Here is a 21,575-nt window from a genome sequence, read left to right as displayed (position 1 = left end):
TCTGAAATAGTACTACTTTTGCCATTATGTTGTTCTAAGGCGTTAAGAAATGGCTTGTTCGGGATAATGTTCAGTAAAATGTTACAGTTTCAACAAAGTCCTTGGCAAAAACGCTACAACGATCTCAATTTAAGACAAAAGTGAGGAATGATTTCGGGAATGACTTTTAAAAGCTAATAAATAACTTTGTGTTCAGAAAATACAAGGAAAACGTTCAAAGTTGAATCAGTTTCAAACTAGCAACTGATTGAAAACACCCGATAAATCCATCGCCAAGCCTGATTCAAAGACCGAGGTATAAATTAAGAAAACTTGGTGTAGAAATGTGGAAAGATACTGTCTATCTCGATATCGCATCTACGTCGGTCTTAGACATAATTCGGTGATGAACAGAAACATGGTTCAAAAATACAGCTTCTATTTATGGATACCGATAGCTCCACGTACGAGATCCAAACCAACGACATTTACGAGGTCATGAGAGGTCCAGATTTGATCTGCCACTTTGACAAGTCAGATTTTGCGAAAGTCCATCAGAACTATAAATGTAAGAACAAAAATTACTTGTAAAATTTAAAGATGAGACAAAATGTATGGTGATTATGGATTATGTTGTACAGAGAGCTAAGCTTTACTCTTTCCGCACCACTTACGATAAGCTAACCAAAAATAGGGATAAGAGAAAAGAGAAACTTGACGTACAGTGATATCACCTTCGACAGTTACAGAGCCTGCTTGGACGATACCAAAATTGAAGCCCACAGGTCAATACAACTTACAGTTTTATCAGAGTCCTTGCCTAAAAGGACACAGCTGCGACACAGCTGTGTCGCAGTACAAGATGTGTGTGTGTTTGGGGGTGTGGGGTCGTGGTGGGGGTGGGAGTTGGTGTGGGTATATGTGTGTGTGTGTGTGTGTGTGTGTGTGTGTGTGTATGTACAGACTGTTGTGACGTTAAGATTCACAGGTTATGTAGAAAATCTTTCACTCATTACATCAAGGAGCCACTGAAGTCGATTGGTTTAAGGCGTCAGTCAGTCGCGTCCCGTCATGACCGGGTTCGAGTCCTAGCCGACAAATTCTTTTTAGCTTCAAATATTATTTTTTTATTTAATTCAAACCGACCGCTACACAGCAGCTGTTCACCAGCGGTACCAACCTTTGAATTAATTATTACAAATAATATTCAAAGCGAATATATTACTCAAGTTGATATCCCTGTGGAATTTCAAATATTCCGCTAAGGGAAAAGGGAAACTCCAACAGGGAAAAAGGGACATTCCAATATGGCAGTGACAGGCTACGGCGTCAATGACGTCACAATACAAGATGGCCGATAACCGCATCTTGAACTCGTGACGTCATTCCAAGATGGCGGACTGTCAGCCATCTTGGGTTTTGACGCCGTACTCTTAATTCCGTACTACTCTTTAGCGTGGTGCACCGTGTTGTTATATTCATCTACTAATTTTGGTAGAAGGTCTAGCTATTTATACCACCCTTGCTCTTTGAGTTTTATCTATATTTAGGTTTCAGTGCCCGGTTAAATCGCTCCATACATAGTCTTTTACCTCAGTGAATGTACTAGTTGTTGACAACGTATTTCTTTAGAAAGGCATTGACCTTACCATTGTATCTCAAACTCAAGTTTTGGAAAGACTCCATGCGCGAATTGCAACGCGATCCCTGGCAGCTCGCAAAGACTTGTTACAAGCCAAAGCCATTGCACGTGTTGTCCAGTGTTCGATGCGGGTTAGGTGGTCGTGACCAGACTTTAACATCTGTGGCGACCTACCGGGCGTTCCTGGATACTCTGTTTCCAGATGCTCCGGAGGGTGAAGCGGAAATCGGCGTTAGGGCGGGTGAAACACCATTCCCTGGCGTTCGGACCGTGGAACCCGATGATATAGACCGAGTGGTTTCTCGAATGGCATTAAAGAAGGCACCGGGGATTGACCAACTTGACCCGGATATTTTCCATCATTTATTGCCTGTCATAAGGGAGCCTCTCGGCAGGCTGTTCACGGGATGCCTAAGCTGGGGCTGCTTTCCGGGTTGCTGGAAGGTGGCTTTGGTAAGGGTACTCCTGAAACCTGGAAAGGATCCTGGTGAGGTCGGCAGTTATCGACCCATCAGCCTCTTGCCGGTCTTCGGCAAGTTGTTGGAAAGGCTGGTTGTGGAACGGCTCGAGGAAAGCATCGATATGAGCCGTATTCTAAATCGAGGCCAGTACGGCTTCATGAAAGGGGTTGGCACCGAGGATTGCATCTTAAATGCTCTTACCGAGGTGGAAAGCGCCGACTGCAAATATGTTTTGGCTATTTTTATTGATATAGAGGCAGCATTTTCTTCCTTGTGTTTGAGTTCTGTCCTCTATGCTTTGGAACGCCGCAATGTTCCCGAAGCCACACAGGCCGTGGTAAGAGACTACTTGTCTAACCGAACGGCTCTGTTTAAAGATGCGCACCTAGTTGTGGAAAAATCCGTCACCAGGGGAAGCCCGCAGGGTTCCGTTCTCGGCCTCCTGCCGTGGAACCTGGTGTTCGACGGATTTCTGGGATTGACTTTCCCAGAAGGAGTCACGGCCCAGGCTTTCGCCGATGACTGTCTCCTTTTAGTTCGTGGAGATTCACGACCACAGCTAGAAAGCAGAGCGCAGGCGGCCTTGTCAACCGCCGAAGGCTGGATGGACATGCAAAATTTAAAAATTTCTGTGCCCAAAACGAAGTTTATGCTTCTAAGGGCGCAGACAAATTATCATGCAGTCGTAACCCCCCACATTAAATACAAAGGCTGTGTAATCAGCCGAGTAAGGGTTCATAAGTACCTAGGTGTTTTGTTTGATGATAAGTTGCTGTTTAGTAACCATATTAAGCAAGTTGCGGCGGACGCTGTCTCTGTGATGCACAAGCTTAGAAGGATTGCTCAGAAAGACTACGGGCTGTCGGGCCGCCAAATGTACTTGGTGTACCGAGGCGTCTTTGAAAGTATGATCGCATACGCGGCGCCGGTTTGGGCGCATAGGTTGGACAGGAATAGAGCACTACTTCAAAATTTAAGGAGTGCCCAGCGCAGAGCCATGATAGTATGCACTGGTGTATTTAAAACAACCTCCTACGAGGCTACTACTGTATTGGGAAAGGCTCTCCCAATCGATTTAGTGGTGAAAATTCGGGCAGCCATGTGGAAGTTGCGAAGAGGTCGGGAGGCCGAGGCATTTGGGATGCGGTTTCGAGCCGGGCCAGAACCGGAGTGGAACGGTGATCACAATGCACCGGAGCAAAGTTTCGTCCAGTTGCCCATCTCCCGTCTGCGGAAAAGGCTACAAAGCCTCGCGATGGAGGCATGGCAGCTTGAATGGCACACCACGACTAAGGGTAGATCCTTGTATAATTTTATACAGGATTTGGGGGGATGGTATGCCTCGAGTTCCTTTTTAAGGGCGTCGGGTGCCCAGGTGCTCACCAACCATGTGAATCTGAACCAATATCTGTTTCGGTTTCGCCTGGTGGCTGATGAGTTGTGTGTCTGTGGGGAGGTCCAGTCTAATGTACATATGATGTACGACTGCCCGGCCCTTGGGAGGGCCAGAGACCGAGCCACCCTGGAACTTAGAGGTCAGGGGGAAACCTGGCCGCTCACAAGCGGCGAGGCAGTGTGGCGAGAGCCGCACTGTCGGACCGTGTGGGAGTTCCTTGATGAGGTTGCTATGTTCAACCGTCATCAGTAAATGTAAGGGATAAGTGTAAAATGCGATTGGACTCCTATAGCTCTGCTGCTGGAAACCAACCTTGGAAATAGGGCTGGCCATCAGCCAAATCAGCTCCAAGCGCTGTTAAATGGTGGACAGGCACTAGCTGGCATACAGCGACCGAGGCGTGGCAGCCAAAATTGCTGTCTTTTAAATTTTGATGACGTATAGTTTTAAATTGTACAAGGGGTGCACCTCCCCGATCTAGTTTTAGGTTTGACAAGTGAGCGATTGGGACACTTCAGCGGGTGCTGTATGGCGCCCTGCTTGATTCGCTCACGCACGTTAGGTAGCTCACTAGGAGCTTTTAGGATTTGGGTCGCTAAACCGTTTTGAGGCTCAGTAGCCGTTCTTGGCACGGAACATTTGGTCTATGCTCTAGGGCGACCGAATGGGGTGGTGGTGGGAGAAATGCCAGTTAACCAAATTACCATTGTATCACTGTTTTACCATCATCCTTCTGAAAGTGTTTCATTGAATAGGTTTTTAGTACGGCACTCAAAGACTTTACTACATCATCAGCAGTATTCTTTTTTTATCGGAACGGCGAATGGAATTTAGAAATGTAATCTCCCAGAAGTCATCTTTAAAGGCCTCACGACATATTCATTATTGCCTCAGTCAGAATGCCACTAATGCGAAGGCCTCACAAAACCGGGCAGCTGTTTGTTTTTCTGCAGAAAAGGCAGCACATTGTCTAAATTGTGAGATGGTAAGAATATTCAACATCAATCTCTACAATGTAACTAATCACATCGTCGTCTGTATGCGTCATTAGATTGTCGAATTCGCAGTGATGTTGTCGTTCGCCTACCCATTCCATTATTGTATTCACCGAACGTGTAGCAGACGAAGTGATTCCATATATTTTGTGCATGTTCGCAAACGTCTTCACCTACGTTCGAGTTCGTTAACGCGCTGTAGAACTGTTCTTTAGAAGGTTAGGTCATTGCTTAGAGCTTTGGCCAGGAATCGGTATAGTCGTAAAGATATACAACTTTTCTTATAACTATTGGTATGTCTTGTCCTGTGAAGTACTTTCGAATATGCTGGAAAGCCAATTTCGGTAAGTTGGATACCAATTTATCTAAGCTGGCCGTCATAAACAGGAATGTGTTTCCATACTTTATTGATATGTTTTCGCATATATTTTTAATAACGAAATGAGGCGGTATTGGGATCGATGTAGCCTTTTAGGCAAGGACTCTGATAAAACTGTAAGTTGCATTGACCTGTGGACTTCAATTTTGGTATCGTCCAAGCAGGCTCTGTAACTGTCGAAGGTGATATCACTGTACGCCAAGTTTCTGTTTTCTCTTATCCCTTTTTTTGGTTAGCATATCGTAAGATGTGCGGAAAGTGTAAAGCTTAGCTCTCTATTTCAGAGAGTTAAGATTCAGATAAGCTGCAGTCTACAGTTAGATTGAATCTAGTATAATGGATAAGGTAGATTGGCTAAGGTAGATGAAACCATCAGAACATGTATCAAAATTACTGACGTCCCTAAATGCTTTTTCTTTTACAAGCACGGATAATATATAACGATTAAAATTCCTTACCATCATATCTACAGCAAGATGAACACATAATAAAAGAGAAAATATGTTACGAACATTGCATATAGCATACTACAAATTAGACAGAAATGATTGGGACGACGATTTGGGGGGGCCGAATCCGAAAATGAAAGATTTTTAACTGTGTATGTTGAAAGATAATTAGCGGCAACTGCTCTGACATTGTTTATTTACTAAGTCATATTTCGCGGTTGTACTGTTTCGATTATCAACTTTAGTTCCGCTCTACTAACCAGCGCTAGCGTCTCAAATAGTTCGTATCTCAACCGCCGGCGCTAGTATCTACTTAGTTCCGCTCGAACCCGCCGCCAGCAGTAGTATCTACTTAATTCCGCTCTAACCCTTGCAGCACTTCCTTCTTCATCTAGTTCACATATCAACCGCCAACGCTAATGTCTCGAGCCTCAAACCAAACCCAGGCGCTACTAAACCTAATAAAATATGACATTTAGATCGGTAAATTTTATGCCGTCATTGGACCTGCACAGGATATGATACTCAGAACTCACACAACTTTGACATCATATGACCATGAGATGTGCTACCATCGGACCTACATAAGACATACGATTTAGATCGGCTTCAGGCAACGACGATTGCTCTGACGTTACATTGCCTTCAACTGTGCTAACAACAGATCTACATAAGAAATATGTTTTCGATCTAGCTAGATAGAACGTCCAATCATCCCGCCTGTGACGTCACATGGCCTTCAACTGTGCTCACATCAGAACCACATAAGATAAAATATTTAGATCTACGCAGATACACCGGCTCAATGTTCCCCAACACACGAATCGATGATGTTACACCCGACACGTGACCTTGAAGTATTTAAGAACCAGCTCGAATTATCTACCTTGAAAGCTATTTAGAGTATGAAGATAAAGTCTCTTCATTAACAATTAAAATTTCAATTTTAAAAATATAATACGTTTTTCCATTATCTATAATGATTTCTTGCTCGATTTTAAATTTGATTATTTATGATTTGAAATATTTTTTGTAAATGCTAAAACCGTGGAAGAATGTAAAAAAGATTATTCCCTCGTTGTTCGATACACAATTTACAGCGATTTTTTAAGAGAATTAAAATTCTCTTAACGCAAATCCTTATACAAATAAACATTTCCGAAGCGATTATAATCAAATTTTTATAACTTAAAAATAAGTTATAAAAAAAAATTGAATTAGATAAAAATGTCTAGTTTACTTAGTTTTATTCACATCATCGTCGAAGAAGAATAATCCTATGATTTTAAGTTACATGATAACTTGCAATTTTGTAGTTTGTTACTGACTGAACCATTCGTGAAAATGAATATGAAATACATTAAACCAATATGAAATGCGCTTCTCATCATATGTTGCCAGAAAAACATGTCACAGAATTCTACCTTATACTGTTTTTCTACGTTCCGGGTAACTATAATTATTACCGAATTACTGAATAAGGAATATTATTATAATAAATGTAATGGTGACCAGCCTATTTAATTTAAATTATAGATTCAATTGTCCAATATATATGATATAAAATCATCGTTTTTTCTTGGGGAATTAAAGTACTTACAAAATTTCAAATGAATATGGGAATATATTTGCCGGAAGGCATTAGAAAAGCGTGTTTAATATGATTTCAAACATAAATTTTGTGTTATCTCATAAGCCGTTACCTCAAATCACCATTTGTAACATTAAAACTTTTGTTTCAATCGACTTGAGAAAGAAGCGGAGCCAGGAATGCTCCGCTTCTTTCACTATTTCGTCCGAGGTAAATCGACGGCCTTTTAATGCTTCGTTGAGTAGGTCAAACAAGTGATAGTTAGAAGGAACCAGATTAGGGCTATACGGAGGATGAGCCAGTACTTCAAAGTTGAGTTTATGTAGCGTTTCAGCAGCGTGCGCAACAGTGTGTGGAGATTTTCGTGTAACAAGACAACACATTTTGACAGTAGTCCTCGGTGTTTATTTCGTATCGCAGGCTTCAGCTTGGCAGAAAGTATCTCACTATAACACGCACTGTTTATTGTCGTGCCCATTTCCTCATAATTTTCCAGTACTGGGCTTTGTGAGTCCCAAAAAACCGTAAGCGTCAGTTTTCCTGCGAACGGTTGGGTGTTGAACCTTTCTTGCAGGTCGAATTTGGATGTTTCTATTCTATACTCTGCCGTTTACTCTCCGTCTCGTAATGATGGATCCGTGTTTGGCCACCGGTGATGATTCTATGTCAGAAGATGTCCCGTTCGTTACCGTAGCGATCCAAATGTTTTTGCCAGATGTCCAAGCGCGTTTGTTCATGCAACTGTGCGAGTTGTTTTGGGACCCTTCTTCCACAGACTTTATGAAACCTATGTCTGTTGTGGATGATTTCGCAGGCATAACCGTGACTAATTTGTAGACGTTGTGACACTTCATCGACAGTTACACGTCTCTCTAAGAAAACCATGTAACGTGCACGCTCAATGTTTTCCTCATTTGTGGCTGTAAACGGCTCCTGATACATCTTCCGACCACAAAAATCGGATCACTGAATGTTGCTCTTTTTTTGTGCAAACAGAAAGCGGAACAGCCACGGTTAACGGCAGTGTAGCGATAATGGAACTAACCTAGCAGCATAGAACCTGTACTGACATAACAATTAAACCATGCATGCGTCATCTACGCAACACGGCAGTACTACCAATATAAACAAAAACATAACTAAATTGCCCTAATTGCTAAATAATTAACTTACCCTCGTACTTTCCACATGTTATTAAAAAAACTATGCATTCTACGAAATTTATATTTGGTTCAATCAAGAAACGAACAAAAGCAGCAAAACAGTTTTTCAGATAATGAATTCTGAATAATAATCCTAATAGAACAAAAAGGCACGCAAATGTGACGAAATATTTTGAATCAAATCAATCCATTCAAATAATTTAACGCGTAAGTCGCGTTATCATCACTATACTCGTATTTCAGAAATGGTTGCTGTAACTTAAGTAGCTGTAAAAAGTAATAATTGTTTAGTCGAAGTTTTTCAGAAAATAATATCAGAAAACATTATTTTTAAGTAGTAAAGTGACCACTAAAATTTAAGCAAATTTTGTTTCTTAATATGTAAACATATTCAATTATGTTTACGTACAAAATTATAAAATAAAATGTCATGTTTTTTTCAATCTTGGCCAAAAAAATTAAAATAAATTAAAATAAACAATTTAATTTTTACTAATTTTAATATAATTAAAATTTTTCCTAAACAGAAATGAACGTAGTGTAACTTTTTTACAAATATAAATTTACATCATATATTTTAAGTAATTTTTACAGCCGCCTTAATTTACTCATCATTAAAGTTCTCATGAAATATTTTATGAATCTAGAATTTGTGATGGCTAATAAAGTACAGTATCATTACCAGGCATATGAAGAAATGATTTTAAATAAACAATTTGATTTCAAATGAAATGTGTTTAAGATTTCTTCATTACAATACTGGAAGTACAAGAAAATCCTTCTTTGTAATATTTTTCTTACCTGTGTTTTGTAGCAAAGTAAGAAAAAATATATATTTCAATTTATTCTATTTTAATGACCACTTACTTTCGAATAAAAGCAGAACTCTTTTACCAGTAGTTTACTGATAGAGGTAAAATAAATCTAACTTTACATGTATTTTAAATTTATTTTTTTCAATAATTTTCAGTGATAGCGGTATTAAACGGGAATACTTCAGAGTTTCGTAAGTAATTATATTAACAAAACTCTATTACTTAATAACATTTACTTCTCTGATTTGTTATAGTTTTGCAGAACATAAAATATAATCATGGACATCATTTAATGTTCCGTGAGAAAATTGGGGTAAATCGTGTGTGCTAAACGGTTAAATAAAAGTGTATAAATAAGTGTTCTGAAAATCTGAAAATCAATTTGATTATCTTTTCCAAATATAATTTCGTGAATTACTATTCCTGTGAATGTTAATTACTGTATAAATTTTAAAAGAATCTCAAAATTTTATCTCAATTGTTATTCCACAAATTCTTTAGACTCGATATACCTTTATCGACTCTTTATATCACATTTAACAAAATATTCAAATACATACAAATTCAAGAAATAACAATTTCGAAGAGGTTGTCGGAATTATATGAGCACAAACTATGTTACCGATGGAATAACAGTTCTGTAAATGAAAATTTATCAGCCTGACATTAAACATAGATGGGGGAATATATTTTAGACGGATCAGTTTTCTCTTACATACGTGTGTTATTTAATTATTTTGAAAACTGCAGAATAACTGAGCGAGTCTACAACATTTTCTTCAAATGTTTTTAAGAGATTAAAAGTCACTTTGCATAATTTAAAAAAATAAAATAAAAATATATATAATACTTTAACATATCTTTTTAAAAATTAAGAACAAAACTCTTCTGACCGAGAGAATTACAACGTAAATCTGAAAGCGATACTTACAACTTATCTTATCAATTCTTATATTTTAAAAAGACACATTAATTTAATTTGTAAGACAAAAACAATAACTTCTTTAGAAACGCGATGGGAAGTTCATCAAAATAATAATTAATAAAATGATTTATAAAAATTCTCTCAAAATTGAAATGCCTTTGGAAAATTCTATTAAAAAAGATTTTTATAAATTCTATTTGAAAAAAAAATTAATTGTACATTTTATAGAAATATAAAATCACCAAAGCATTTGATACTCAATAGTTACTTCATTTTGGATTAAATTAAAAAATTTCATAATCATACTGGATATTACGACACACAACATAACTAAACCTTATAGCTGAACGCGGACATAAATGTAAATAGGTCTTGTTTACCAACCGTTTCATACATTTTTCAGAATTTAGAAATCATGATAACTTCTAATTGATTTATAACCTGTTTATAATGGGTGTTTTTTTTTAGAGTGATAATAATTTGATTTGAAATAAAACTCATAAAAAAGTAAGTGTAAAACTAATTTTCTTTTTCATCGAAAGACAACTTTCTGATATTTAATTTTTGAAAATTCTTTAAGTTTAATTTTGAACCACTTTTTCAAGTAATTGGGAAAGTATTACGTTCAATAGCATGGTTCACGTTTGCTTCCAAAGCGTCAATTTTTGCTGGTTTATGAGCATAAATCAGAGACGCCACATAACCTTAAACAAAATAATCCACTGGCGTTAGGTCACATGATCATGAAGGCCAATTCACTGGAACATTTCATGAAAACATTTTATCGCTAAATTGTTGTTTCAATAAATCGATTGTTTTGGTAGCAGTATGAGGTGTGGTACCATCCTGTTGAAACCAAAATTGTTGCAGGTCGATGTCACCCAAATTTGAAAATAGATAATCACTGATCATTGATCTGTAACGAACACCATTGACACCAACATGTGCTAAGGCCTCATTTTTAAAGAAAGAATGACCGACGATGCCTCCAGCATGTAACCCATACAGTGAATTTTTCAAGATGAATGGAGACTCTTAAATTTCCGAGGATAGGTCGTACTCGATATATACGTTAATTGTGCTTGTTGACATAGCCATTTAACCAGAAATGAGCTTCGTCTCCAACCCAATTTTTCTATAAAAACGTGGATCAGATTCCAATTGATTTAGGCACCATATTCCAAACAAACAACGCTAATTATGGTCTTGCGGCTTCAGTTCTTGTACCAATGCATATTGCATCTTATATGGGTTTTGATCAAGATGTTTACATAATATTTTCATGTAATTAATGGACAAAGTACAAGATGTTGAGAACGACGACGAATAGACACATTCGGATATTATTCAACACTATCACTAACCGCACCGATATTTTCGTCTGTATGTACAGATGCTAGTCTTATTGTTGGTTTTCATTCACTAGATTAGTTTTCTCTTGCATTTTCCATTGGAACCAACACATTCGGTCGTCCTAAAGCATAAGACCGAATGCCTGTGCCAGAAATGACTTCTACGCCTCGAAACAGTTAAGCGATCAGTGTCCTAACGAGCTAGCCTAAAAACATGATACCATACACCACTCGCCTACTTGTCAACCCCCCCACTTATCATATATCTCTGAAATGGGTAGGCGCATCCCGTCAACTACTAAAACATATATGATTATCAATCATTAAATTAATCATCAATTAAATAAATCACAATCAATCATAAATCATAAATTTAATCAATTCGTGGTACCGAATTGCTATTCGCTACCACGCCTAGGCCGCTGAATTCCAGCAAGTACCTGTGCGCCATTATAGCGCTTGGAGCCTAAACTGGCTGGTAGCCAGCCATATCTCTCGGTCAGCTTCCTACAGCAGCGCGGTAGGAGTCTTCTCCCTTAGGCAAACTACTTTTATTCACACTCTTTGTCAGTTGAACAAAGCAACCGCATTTAGAAACTCCCACACGGTCTGACAATGCGGATCTCGCCAAATTGACTCACCGCTTGTGAGTGGCCAATTTTCCCCTTCACCACAAGGTTCCAGGGTGGCCTGAGTTTTGGCTACCCTAAGAGCTGGGCAGTCGAACATCATGTGTACGTTTGAATGGACTTCCTCGCAGACGTACTACTCATCAGCTGCAAGGCGCAACCGAAACAAATATTGGTTTAAATTTACATGGTTGGAGAACACTCGTGTCCCCGTTGCCCTTAAAAACGATGGACTGGTATACCTTCCCACCATATCCTGTACAAATATATAAAAAACCTTCCCTTACTTGTGGCGTGGCGTTCTTGCTGCCATGCTTCCATCGCGCGGCTGTAAATCTCCTCCGCAGGTGAGAGATGGTCAACTGTTCGAAATTTAAAGCCGGTGCATTGCTATCACCGTTGCGTTCCAGTAGAGACCCGGCTCGAAACCACATCCCAAATACCTCGGCCTCCCTGCCTCTTCCCAATTTCCACATGGCCGCTCGAACTTTCACCACTAAATCGATTGGGAGATCCTTTCTCAATAGTGGTAGCCTCATAGAAGGTTGTTTTAAAAAACAATAGTGCTTTCATTCAATTAAGCCTCTGCGCTGGGCACTCCTTAAATTTTGAATAAGAGCTCAATTTCTTTCAATTTATGCTTCAAAATGGACGCCGTGTAAGTGGTCATACGTGTGAAGACACCTTGGCACACCGTTTACAAATGACGGCCCGACAGCCTATAAACCTTTCGAGCAATCCTCCTAAACTGGTGCATCACAAAGACGGCGTCCGCTGCTACTTGCTTAACGTGGTTGCTAAACAGCAACTTCTGATGAAACAAATGGCGTAGGTCCTTCATTTAGTAGAGTAATAGATTTCGAAATTTATCAATAGTTGGACGAGTAAGTTGCTGTGATGGACGATTATGTGCACCATAAAAATTGCTAAGTGCTCTATACGTCTGGCGAATAGAACTTTGTTTTTGGAAATATATTACCATAATTTTAAACGTTGTTTCGGCGTCAGTTTTTCCATGATCTTTTGCCATTGCTCACTCCTCTGAAATGACAAAAAAAATGTCATGAAAACAAAACAAATGACAGCTATCTTTATCAAAAGTTCTATCATTTAAACCCGTTATAGTCATCTAATTAACTGCACCTGGGAGTAAAATTATGGCTTGGTCTCCTTTTTTTTCAGGTACAAAAATATACGTTCCGATTATATCCCTCCGACAATGTTTCTTTTGTGACATTAGAAAGCAAAATATAAGTTTTTTCTAAATATATAATGACATGGTTTTCAATATGTAGTTATTAATAGATACAGAAAAAAAAATCATCCAAATAAAATTAATCTTAATTAATTAATCTTGAATAAATTGCCCTTCTTTCCGTTATAAATTTTTTTATCAGGGAATTTTTGTTATTTCTGGCCACTGACCATTCGAAATCCTACAAATTTCAAAATTTTTCTGATGCTACATTCACAACACTGAAAATGAATTTCCACTTCTAAATTTTATCACATATACAATTAGCGGTTAAAAGTAATTCAACTTGTAAAAAAATACACAAACTTAACTACGTATTTATCGAATCCGTTTAAATTAATAATCCTACATTCCCAATTATATTTTTGGGGGATTTGAATCGAAGATTTTTTAACCGTTTGAAACCTTCCTTTCCATGATCTGCAAAACCTTTCATTCAACTTCCCTAGCTTTAGTAAGAAGGGCTTTCCTTGCTTAAATTTTGACTTAAAACCTTCCACAATACTAGATTACACTAAGTTTAACAGATAAAATAATGAAATAAATAAATGAAATAGATAAAATAAATAACAATAGGAAATTAATAGATAAAATAGATTAAGTGAAATAACAATTGAACATGCATTCAATCCCTGTATGCCCAAGGCTAACATTTTTATAAAACTAAACCGGAATGCGCAATACGAGGGTAAATCAATTATTATCCACAATGTAGTTATAAACTTTATCGCAATACAAATAGGAAACTTACATGTATATATTTCTCAACATAGCCCCTTGCATTTCAACGCACTTGGTCCATCGTTGCACAAGCTTCCTGATGCCCTCATTAAAGAAGGTTTTCGGTTGAGCTGCGAGCCAGGAATGCTCCGCTTCTTTCACTATTTCGTCCGAGGTAAATCGACGGCCCCTTAATACCTCTTTGAGTGGACCAAGCAAGTGTTAGTCAGAACCGGCAAGATCAGCACTATATAGAGGATGAGCCAGTACTTCAAAGTTGAGTTTCTGTAGCGTTTCAGCAGTGTGCGCAGCAGTGTGTGGACGGGCATTGTCGTGCAACAACACAACACATTTTGACAGCAGTCCTCGGCGTTTACTTCGAACTGCAGACTTCAGCTTGGTAGTAAGCATTTCACTGTAACACACACTGTTTATTGTCGTGGCCCTTTTCTCATAATGTTCCAGTACTAGGCCTTGTGAATCCCAAAAAACCGTAAGCGTCAGTCTTCCTGCGGATGGTTGGGTATTGAACATTTTTTTGGAGGGCGAATTTGTAAGTTTCCATCCCGTACTCTACCGTTTACAATCCAGCTCGTAATGATGGATCTGTGTTTCGTCACCAGTGATGAATCTGTCTAAGAAAATATCCCGTTCGTTACCATAGCGATCCAAATGTTGGCAGATGTCCAAGCGCGTTTGTTTATACAATTGTGCGAGTTGTTTTGGGACCCATTTTGCACAAACTTTATGAAACCCATGTCTGTTGTGGATGATTTCGCAGGCATAACTGTGACTAATTTGCAGACGTGCCACTTCATCGGTAGTTACTCGTCAGTCTAAGAAAACCATGTCACGTGCACGCTCAGTGTTTTCCTCATTTGTGGCGGGAAACGGTCGTCCAGCTCCTTCGTTGTTCGTAATACTTGTGCGTTCATTTTTGAGTTTTTCAATCCATTCGCCAAAAACACCGACTATACTGCCAGACACTACAGTAACAGTCTGAATGTACATATCACATAACAGAAAGTAAGGTGAGCGTCTAGCAGTGAACTGTGCCGAGCAAGGCCACCTATTCTCACGTAGACCCGCTCGTAACGTCAAAAGCTAACAGATTCTAGATCAGACCACCGGCCAGGTCGGAGTGAAAATCGTTTCCCGAACCTGCCAGAGGATCGAAAATATAATAATATTTTTATTCACGAACCTAAGAACGGCGACATGATGCAACACAAAGGAAACTTCCTTACTTAGCCGACAGTGGCACTCCTACAACAGACTACGTAGCTGTGTAGCCTAAACTCCATAACAACGCAGGTTTACTGATCGCCACTGATTGTTGTCAGTTCTTCCGTTGTAGCAGGTCTACTGTGGAACACTTTGCTTTTAAGGTGACCCCACAAAAAGTATCGCAAGCTGAGAGAGATCAGGCGATCTGGGAGGCCATTTAATGTCACCATTTCGTGAAATGACACGTTGTCCAACCAATCGGCGTACAGCTGCCATCGATATTCGTACAGTATGTGACGTTGCTCCGTCTTGTTGAAACCAGGCTGTGTTAAAAAATGGTGGAAATCTCTTTTGTTGTTCCACAACAAAGGTTTCAAACATGGCTACGTAACGAGCCGACGTCACGGTAATCGCAAGACCGTTGACAAACTCAAACAAATATAATAATATTTTTATTCACGAACCTAAGAACGGCGACATGGTGCAACACAAAGGAAACTTCCTTACTTAGCCGACAGTGGCACTCCTACAACAGACTACGTAGCTGTGTAGCCTAAACTCCATAGAAACGCAAGTTTACTGACTGCCACTGATCGTTATCAGCCCCGACGACGTGAACGCAGAACCGCTGCACTTGTAGAAGCAAATCGCTACCGGTAGCAGTAAACACAAGTTATACAGCATGGCGCCAAAGGCCGAGAAGCGAAAGATAAAGAATGTTCTTTTGTGGGTTTAAACAATTTTGTTATCATTTCCTATCTAACGTTTACATTTGTAGAATATATCTTAATTACCTCTCCTTCGCATTATAATAATCGATAATGAACATTATCAGATAATGAGTTTCTCAGAATATTATGAGTTAAATATAAATGACTAATTGGATAGATTTCACTCTACTGTCTTATTTAAGATTTTCTCTTAGAATAGAGTAATTTCCTTTTATAGTCTGTCCTTTAATAGCTTGTATCATTACTTGTATTTTCTTTCTATTGAATAAATCTATTGTTTCTTGTTTTTAACAAGTTTTTTCTTTTTTTTTCAAATTTAGCTTTAAATTGCTGTTACGTAAAACAAACAACACGTTACAATGGTGTGTCAGTATCAAAATAAGTAACAAAATAACAATGGTGTGTCAGTATCAAAACAGTAAAATTAGATAAATATTTACTCACCAATTGTTTGTGTGTGTTTCAGAGAAGACTACAATTTACAGAATACTGTTGAAAAGAATGATATGACGTAAGTATTAATTTATTCGGTAATTCAGTTTGATGTGTTTATAGCACAATTTTTTAGAAAATATCCATTAATATACTGTTTACCGTTACTGGATTTTTTTTTTTTTCATTGGCTAAGAGAAACACGAAATGGCTTAAACAAAATATAGATTTGTTTGTACCATAATACGCTAGGTGAAAGGCAATTAGTTCTGGGGAATATGTGTTTGTTCATATGGCACTCTCGAAAAAGAGTACACGTTTTCGACGGATTTATATCAAACAATTTCCATAAACTTTGTAAGAAGTAAAGAATTGATGAAACAAAGTGATGGTCGGTGGATGAATTTTCCCTGATTCTAAATACCAACTTATTTTTATGTCATCAAATGGAATGAATAATAAAATTGATTTAGGAAGGGACGTTATGTTGTGCCATGATAAACAGCTTGTGTTCGAATTTTTACTTTTTTTATTGGCTTTATGTATTTAATTTACAGATATTGCAGATAACTTCAAATCACTTTCTTGCTATCTACAAATACACATTATAACAGATTACTTTTATTGCTGCTTGCAAAAACTATTTGAACTTTCAAATTGAAACCCTGGTTTATTTTATATTTTACCTTAATATTTATTGCATTAATATCTGTGACTGAGATTAGAAAAAAAAAAACGATCACTGGTGGTATACTTACAAAAGGATTAGACAAAAAGTAGTAAACCTATTATTTACTCTTGTACGAAAATAAGGCTTTACGAAACAATGGTATTCGATGACTAAAAACTGAAGAGTTGAACTCGCCTTTTGATATTTTGAATTTTTCAAAAAGAGTAAGATAATATATTTACCTATGAAGGTATAGATAATTCATTAGAGACATTATTCAAACATTGCTACGAGAAAGAACAATGTAATAATAAAAAAAATTAAAAAAATTATTCCAGATACGGAAAAAACCGTGTCTATTTCATTAACCAGATTCGTTAGGAAAATCCACCTGGTTGGTCTAGTGGTGAACGCGTCTTTCCAAATCCGTTGATTTGAAAATCGATAGTTCCAGCGTTCAAATCCTAGTAAAGGCAGTTACTTTTTTACGGATTTGAATACTAAATCTTAGATAACGGTGTTCTTTAGCGGTTGGGTTTCAATTAACCACACATCTCAGATATGCTCGATACTGTCAAAGACTAAGCTTCATTTACACTCAAATATATTATCCTCTAAAATAATACCTGGACAGTAATTCCCGGAGACTATACAGGAATAAGAAAAAGAAAGATTCAATAAGAAAACTCCATTGACATTGTTACACAAAAATTAATTATGAAAGGTAACAAAACGAATTTCTTAATTATAATGTTGATGGTAATTTTGAAAACGATTAGTTGACTTTTCACCTTAATGGCGTTAATGAATATGCTTTGGTTTCATGTTTCATTTTGTTTCATGATTTTCGATGATTATATAAAGGTTTTCTTATTTGTAGATGTTGTGTGTTTTTCTTTAATTTTGGTTTAATATATCCAACAAAGACTAATCATTAAATATGGATTGTTTTGAGAAATTTCATACAATAAAAAATTATAAATGAAAGGAAAAGTACTTTCTTAGGTAAAGAAACAAAAAATAACTCTAAATTTTTACATATTTTATTAAACATATAGTAATCACAATTTTTCAAATTTTATGAATTTTTAATTGGAAGGCTTATATTTTTTTTTGTCTGAAGTCATTTGACTGGTTAGATGCAGTTGTACAAGATCCCTATCTCGTGCTCGTTGTATCATTTCATTATACCCCCTACATCCTACATCCCTAAAAATTTGTTTTAAATATACCAAACGTTGCCTGCTTGCAAAATTTTTTCCTTCTACTTGTGCTTCCAATATTAAAGCTACCAGGATGACTTAATATGTGGCCTATAAGTCTGTCTCTTCTTTTAACTATATTTGCCAAATGTTTCTTTCTTCATCAATTTGCCGAAACACCTCTTCACTTGTCATTTTATCCACTCATATGATTTTTAACAGTCTCCTATAGCACGGCATCTCAAGAGTTTCTAATCTTTTCTTCTCAGGTACTCCGATCGTCCAAGTTTCACTTCCATATAAAGATACAATCCAGACATATACTTTCAAAAATCTTTTTCTGAACTTTAAATTAATTTTTGATGTAAACAAATTATATTTCTGACTGAAGACTCGTTTCACCTGTGCTATTCGGCATTTTTTTATCGCTCCTGCATCGTTCATCTTTAGTAATTTAACTTCCCAAATATCAAAATTCTTCTACCTCCATAATCTTTTCTCTTCCTATTTTTACATTCAGTGCTCAATCTTCGTTCTTTTTACTACATTTCATTATTTTCGTTTGTTTAATTCGGTAGTTCTTGCTTAGGACCTCATCCATGACGTTCATTGTTTCTTCTAAATCTTTTTTACTCACAGCTAGAATTACTATATCATCACAAATCTTAGCTTCTTTTTCTTTTCACCTTGTACTGTTACTCCGAATCGAAATTGTTCTTTAACATCATTAACAGCTAATACTATGTAAAGAGTAAAAAGTGATGGGGCGAGGAAATACCCTTGAACTTCCTTTTTTATTAGGGCTTCTTTCTTATGTTCTTCAATTATTATTGTTACTGTTTGGTTCCTGTAAATTTTAGCAATTGTTCTTCTATCTCAAAACTTGAACCCTAATTTTATTAAAATGCTGAACATTATATTCCAGTCCACGTTGTCGCATGCCTTTTCAAGGTCTATAAATGCCAAGTATGTTGGTTTGCTTTTGTTTAATCTTCCTTCTACTATTAATATGTGGGCTAAAAATGCTTCCCTTGTCCCTATACTTTTCCTGAAATCGGATTGTTCTTCTCATAACACGTCTTCCACTCTCCTCTCAATTATTCTGTACAGAATTCTAGTTAAAATTTTTGATTAAGCTAATTGTTATGTATTCTTCACATTTATCTGCTCCTGTTTTCTTTGATATCATGACAATTACACTTTTTTTGAAGTCTGACAGAACTTCACATTCTTCGTATATATTACTCACCAGTTTGTATAATTTATTTACCGCTTCCTCACCTGCACTGCGAAGTAATTCTGCAGGTATTCCGTCTATTCCAGGAGCCTTTCTGCCATTCAAATCTTTTAATGAAATCTTAAATTCAGATCTCAATATTGTTTCTCCCCTTTTATTCCCTTGGACTGCCTCTTCTTTCTCTATAACACCATTTTCTAATTCATTTTCTCCATATTACTCTTCAATATATTCCACCCACCTATCGACTTATTCTTTTGTACTATAAATCGGTGTATCACTTTGTTTATTAGATTTTAATTTATGTATCCTAAAAATTTTCTTAACTTTCCTGTATGCTCCGTCTATTTTACCGATGTCATTTATTTTTCCACTTCTGATCAATTTTTTTTAATCTATTCTTCTTTCGCTAGTTTGCACTTCCTGTTTATAGTATTTCTTAATTGTCGATAATTCTTTAAGATCTTCATTACTAGCATTTTTATATTTACTAGCATTATTACGTTCATCCATGAGCTCCAATATATCCATGATATAATCATCATGATTATATCGTGGTTGGCTTGTCATCGCTCAGAGCGAGGGCTAGGTACTTTGATAGCATTATTTCCTCGAAGCATAACTCCTGGCGCTCCTCCCTTCAGGAGTAAGGGAATAGGGCTCTATGCACAACGCCCCAAGGCGTTGTGTATAGAGCCCTATTGGACATAAGCGCAAGAAAGATGTCCTCGTGTCAGCTTTGTCAACCCGCGAGGGTGTGGTAATTGATAAGGACCGTGTCCTTATCGATTTTCGAGACCGACATACAATCTTCTGAGATCACTCAGGCGGAAGTGCACCAGGTGATCTGTTGCATGGCACGGCACAAGAACCCCGGATATGATTGTATCACTGTGGAGCTCCTCGTCCGAGCGCTTCCAGTGGTCCTTAGTCCTCTACTATAGTAGATTGCTCTTCGCCGGCCACTTTCCGGCGTGTTGAAGCGTGGTGTTGTTGTTCAAAAATGGCGACAAAGATCCTACTCTTATGTCGTCTTGCCGTCCAATACCGCTCTTGCCAGTGATTGGCAAGGTTTTTGAGAAGGTTCAATATTTGCGTATTAATGTTAAATTGGCTATTGATCATTTTCTAATGGACAGCCAGTATGGTTTCCGACTGGGGAAGAGCACTGAGGATGCCGTACAAAAGGTGATGGATATAACTTCTTCTAGTCCATGTAAATATGTATTACGGATTTTTTTGGACATATGCGGAGCATTTAACAACTTATGGTAGCCCACTTCCCTGTTTCAGATGCAGAAGCGTAAGTCTAAACGAAATGAGTTAAAAGTACTGTAAAGTTATTTCAGTCATCGGACCGTTGCCCTGATGGTGATGGCGGCATGGAGGTTCTTAAGACCTTAACTAAAGCATGCCCACATAGCAGTGTTCTGAGTCTCCTTCTTTGGATCATAGAATTCGATTCGATGTTGCCTTTAAAGTTGCCATGTGGTTGTCGTGTCATCGCTTATGCTGACGACGCGCTGCTACTGATTGAAGGGGATTCGCGTAACGAGGTAGAATTCCGAGCTGCTCGTGCTTGTGAGCCACTCCGACTGTGGGAACTCCAACATAAGATGATTTTCAGCCCAGAGAAAACCACAAAGATATTGCTTAAGGGCCGATTGGCTGCTTCCCGGCGAGAACGGGTTCGGATGGCTGGTCTCCTTATTCGGTTCGTTACGACTCAAAAATACCAGGGTGTTATACTAGATGAGAATTTTCGGTTCAAGGAACATCTACAGTATGCAACGAAAAAGGATGCTGATCAGTGTGTCAGCGAAGCTATTGTGCTGTACGCTGCGCCTGTTTGGGCTCACCCCATTTTTTTAGGTATTGCGCAAACTTAGTTTGCCGCGGGCCCAACGACTCCTCTTGCTGGCTGTTATAGCCGGTTCCAGAACAGACTCGCGGGAGGCAGTTTGTGTTATAGCCGGAATCAAACCAGTAGATATCTTGGCTAATGAGTGCAAGGAACGCTACATTTCCAAGGTAAATAACCTATTGACGTCAGAACGAAAGCAAGAGATTGAAGACTGGGGCCTAGCATCTTGGCAGGTCAAGTGGGGCGAATCCCTCACAGGTCGTTACACGCATGGTATATTTCCTATAGTGTATAATTTAGTTGCGATTAGATGGGTCTCCCCCAACTGGTATAGCACACAGTTTCTCTCCGAAAATGGTGCTTTTCGGGCGAGTTTGGCTAGGTTTCGTTTGGTGGATTCGAGTCAATGTCTGGAATGCTGAACTGATGATACAGTTGACCATGTCCTCTACGTCTGTCCC

The 21,575-nt window shown here is 38.0% G+C and overlaps 1 protein-coding gene across 9 annotated transcripts in view; it reads left to right on the top strand.

Moving 5' to 3' along the window:
* Positions 1–21,575, top strand: part of LOC142317360 (uncharacterized) — a 418,387-nt gene that overhangs the window by 391,292 nt on the left and 5,520 nt on the right. For all 9 annotated transcript variants that reach the window (XR_012754719.1, XM_075353851.1, XM_075353857.1 and 6 more), the window contains 2 exons: positions 9,026–9,061; positions 16,176–16,220. Coding sequence is in view for 8 of the 9 variants with exons in the window: in XM_075353851.1 (XP_075209966.1) it covers positions 9,026–9,061; positions 16,176–16,220 (81 nt within the window). In the remaining variant the exon portion in view is untranslated. The remainder of the gene's footprint in view (positions 1–9,025; positions 9,062–16,175; positions 16,221–21,575) is intronic.

The sequence above is a fragment of the Lycorma delicatula genome, chromosome 1, assembly GCF_047948215.1.
Source record: "Lycorma delicatula isolate Av1 chromosome 1, ASM4794821v1, whole genome shotgun sequence".
Lineage (NCBI taxonomy): Eukaryota > Metazoa > Arthropoda > Insecta > Hemiptera > Fulgoridae > Lycorma > Lycorma delicatula.
This window is presented reverse-complemented; position numbering and strand designations above follow the sequence as displayed.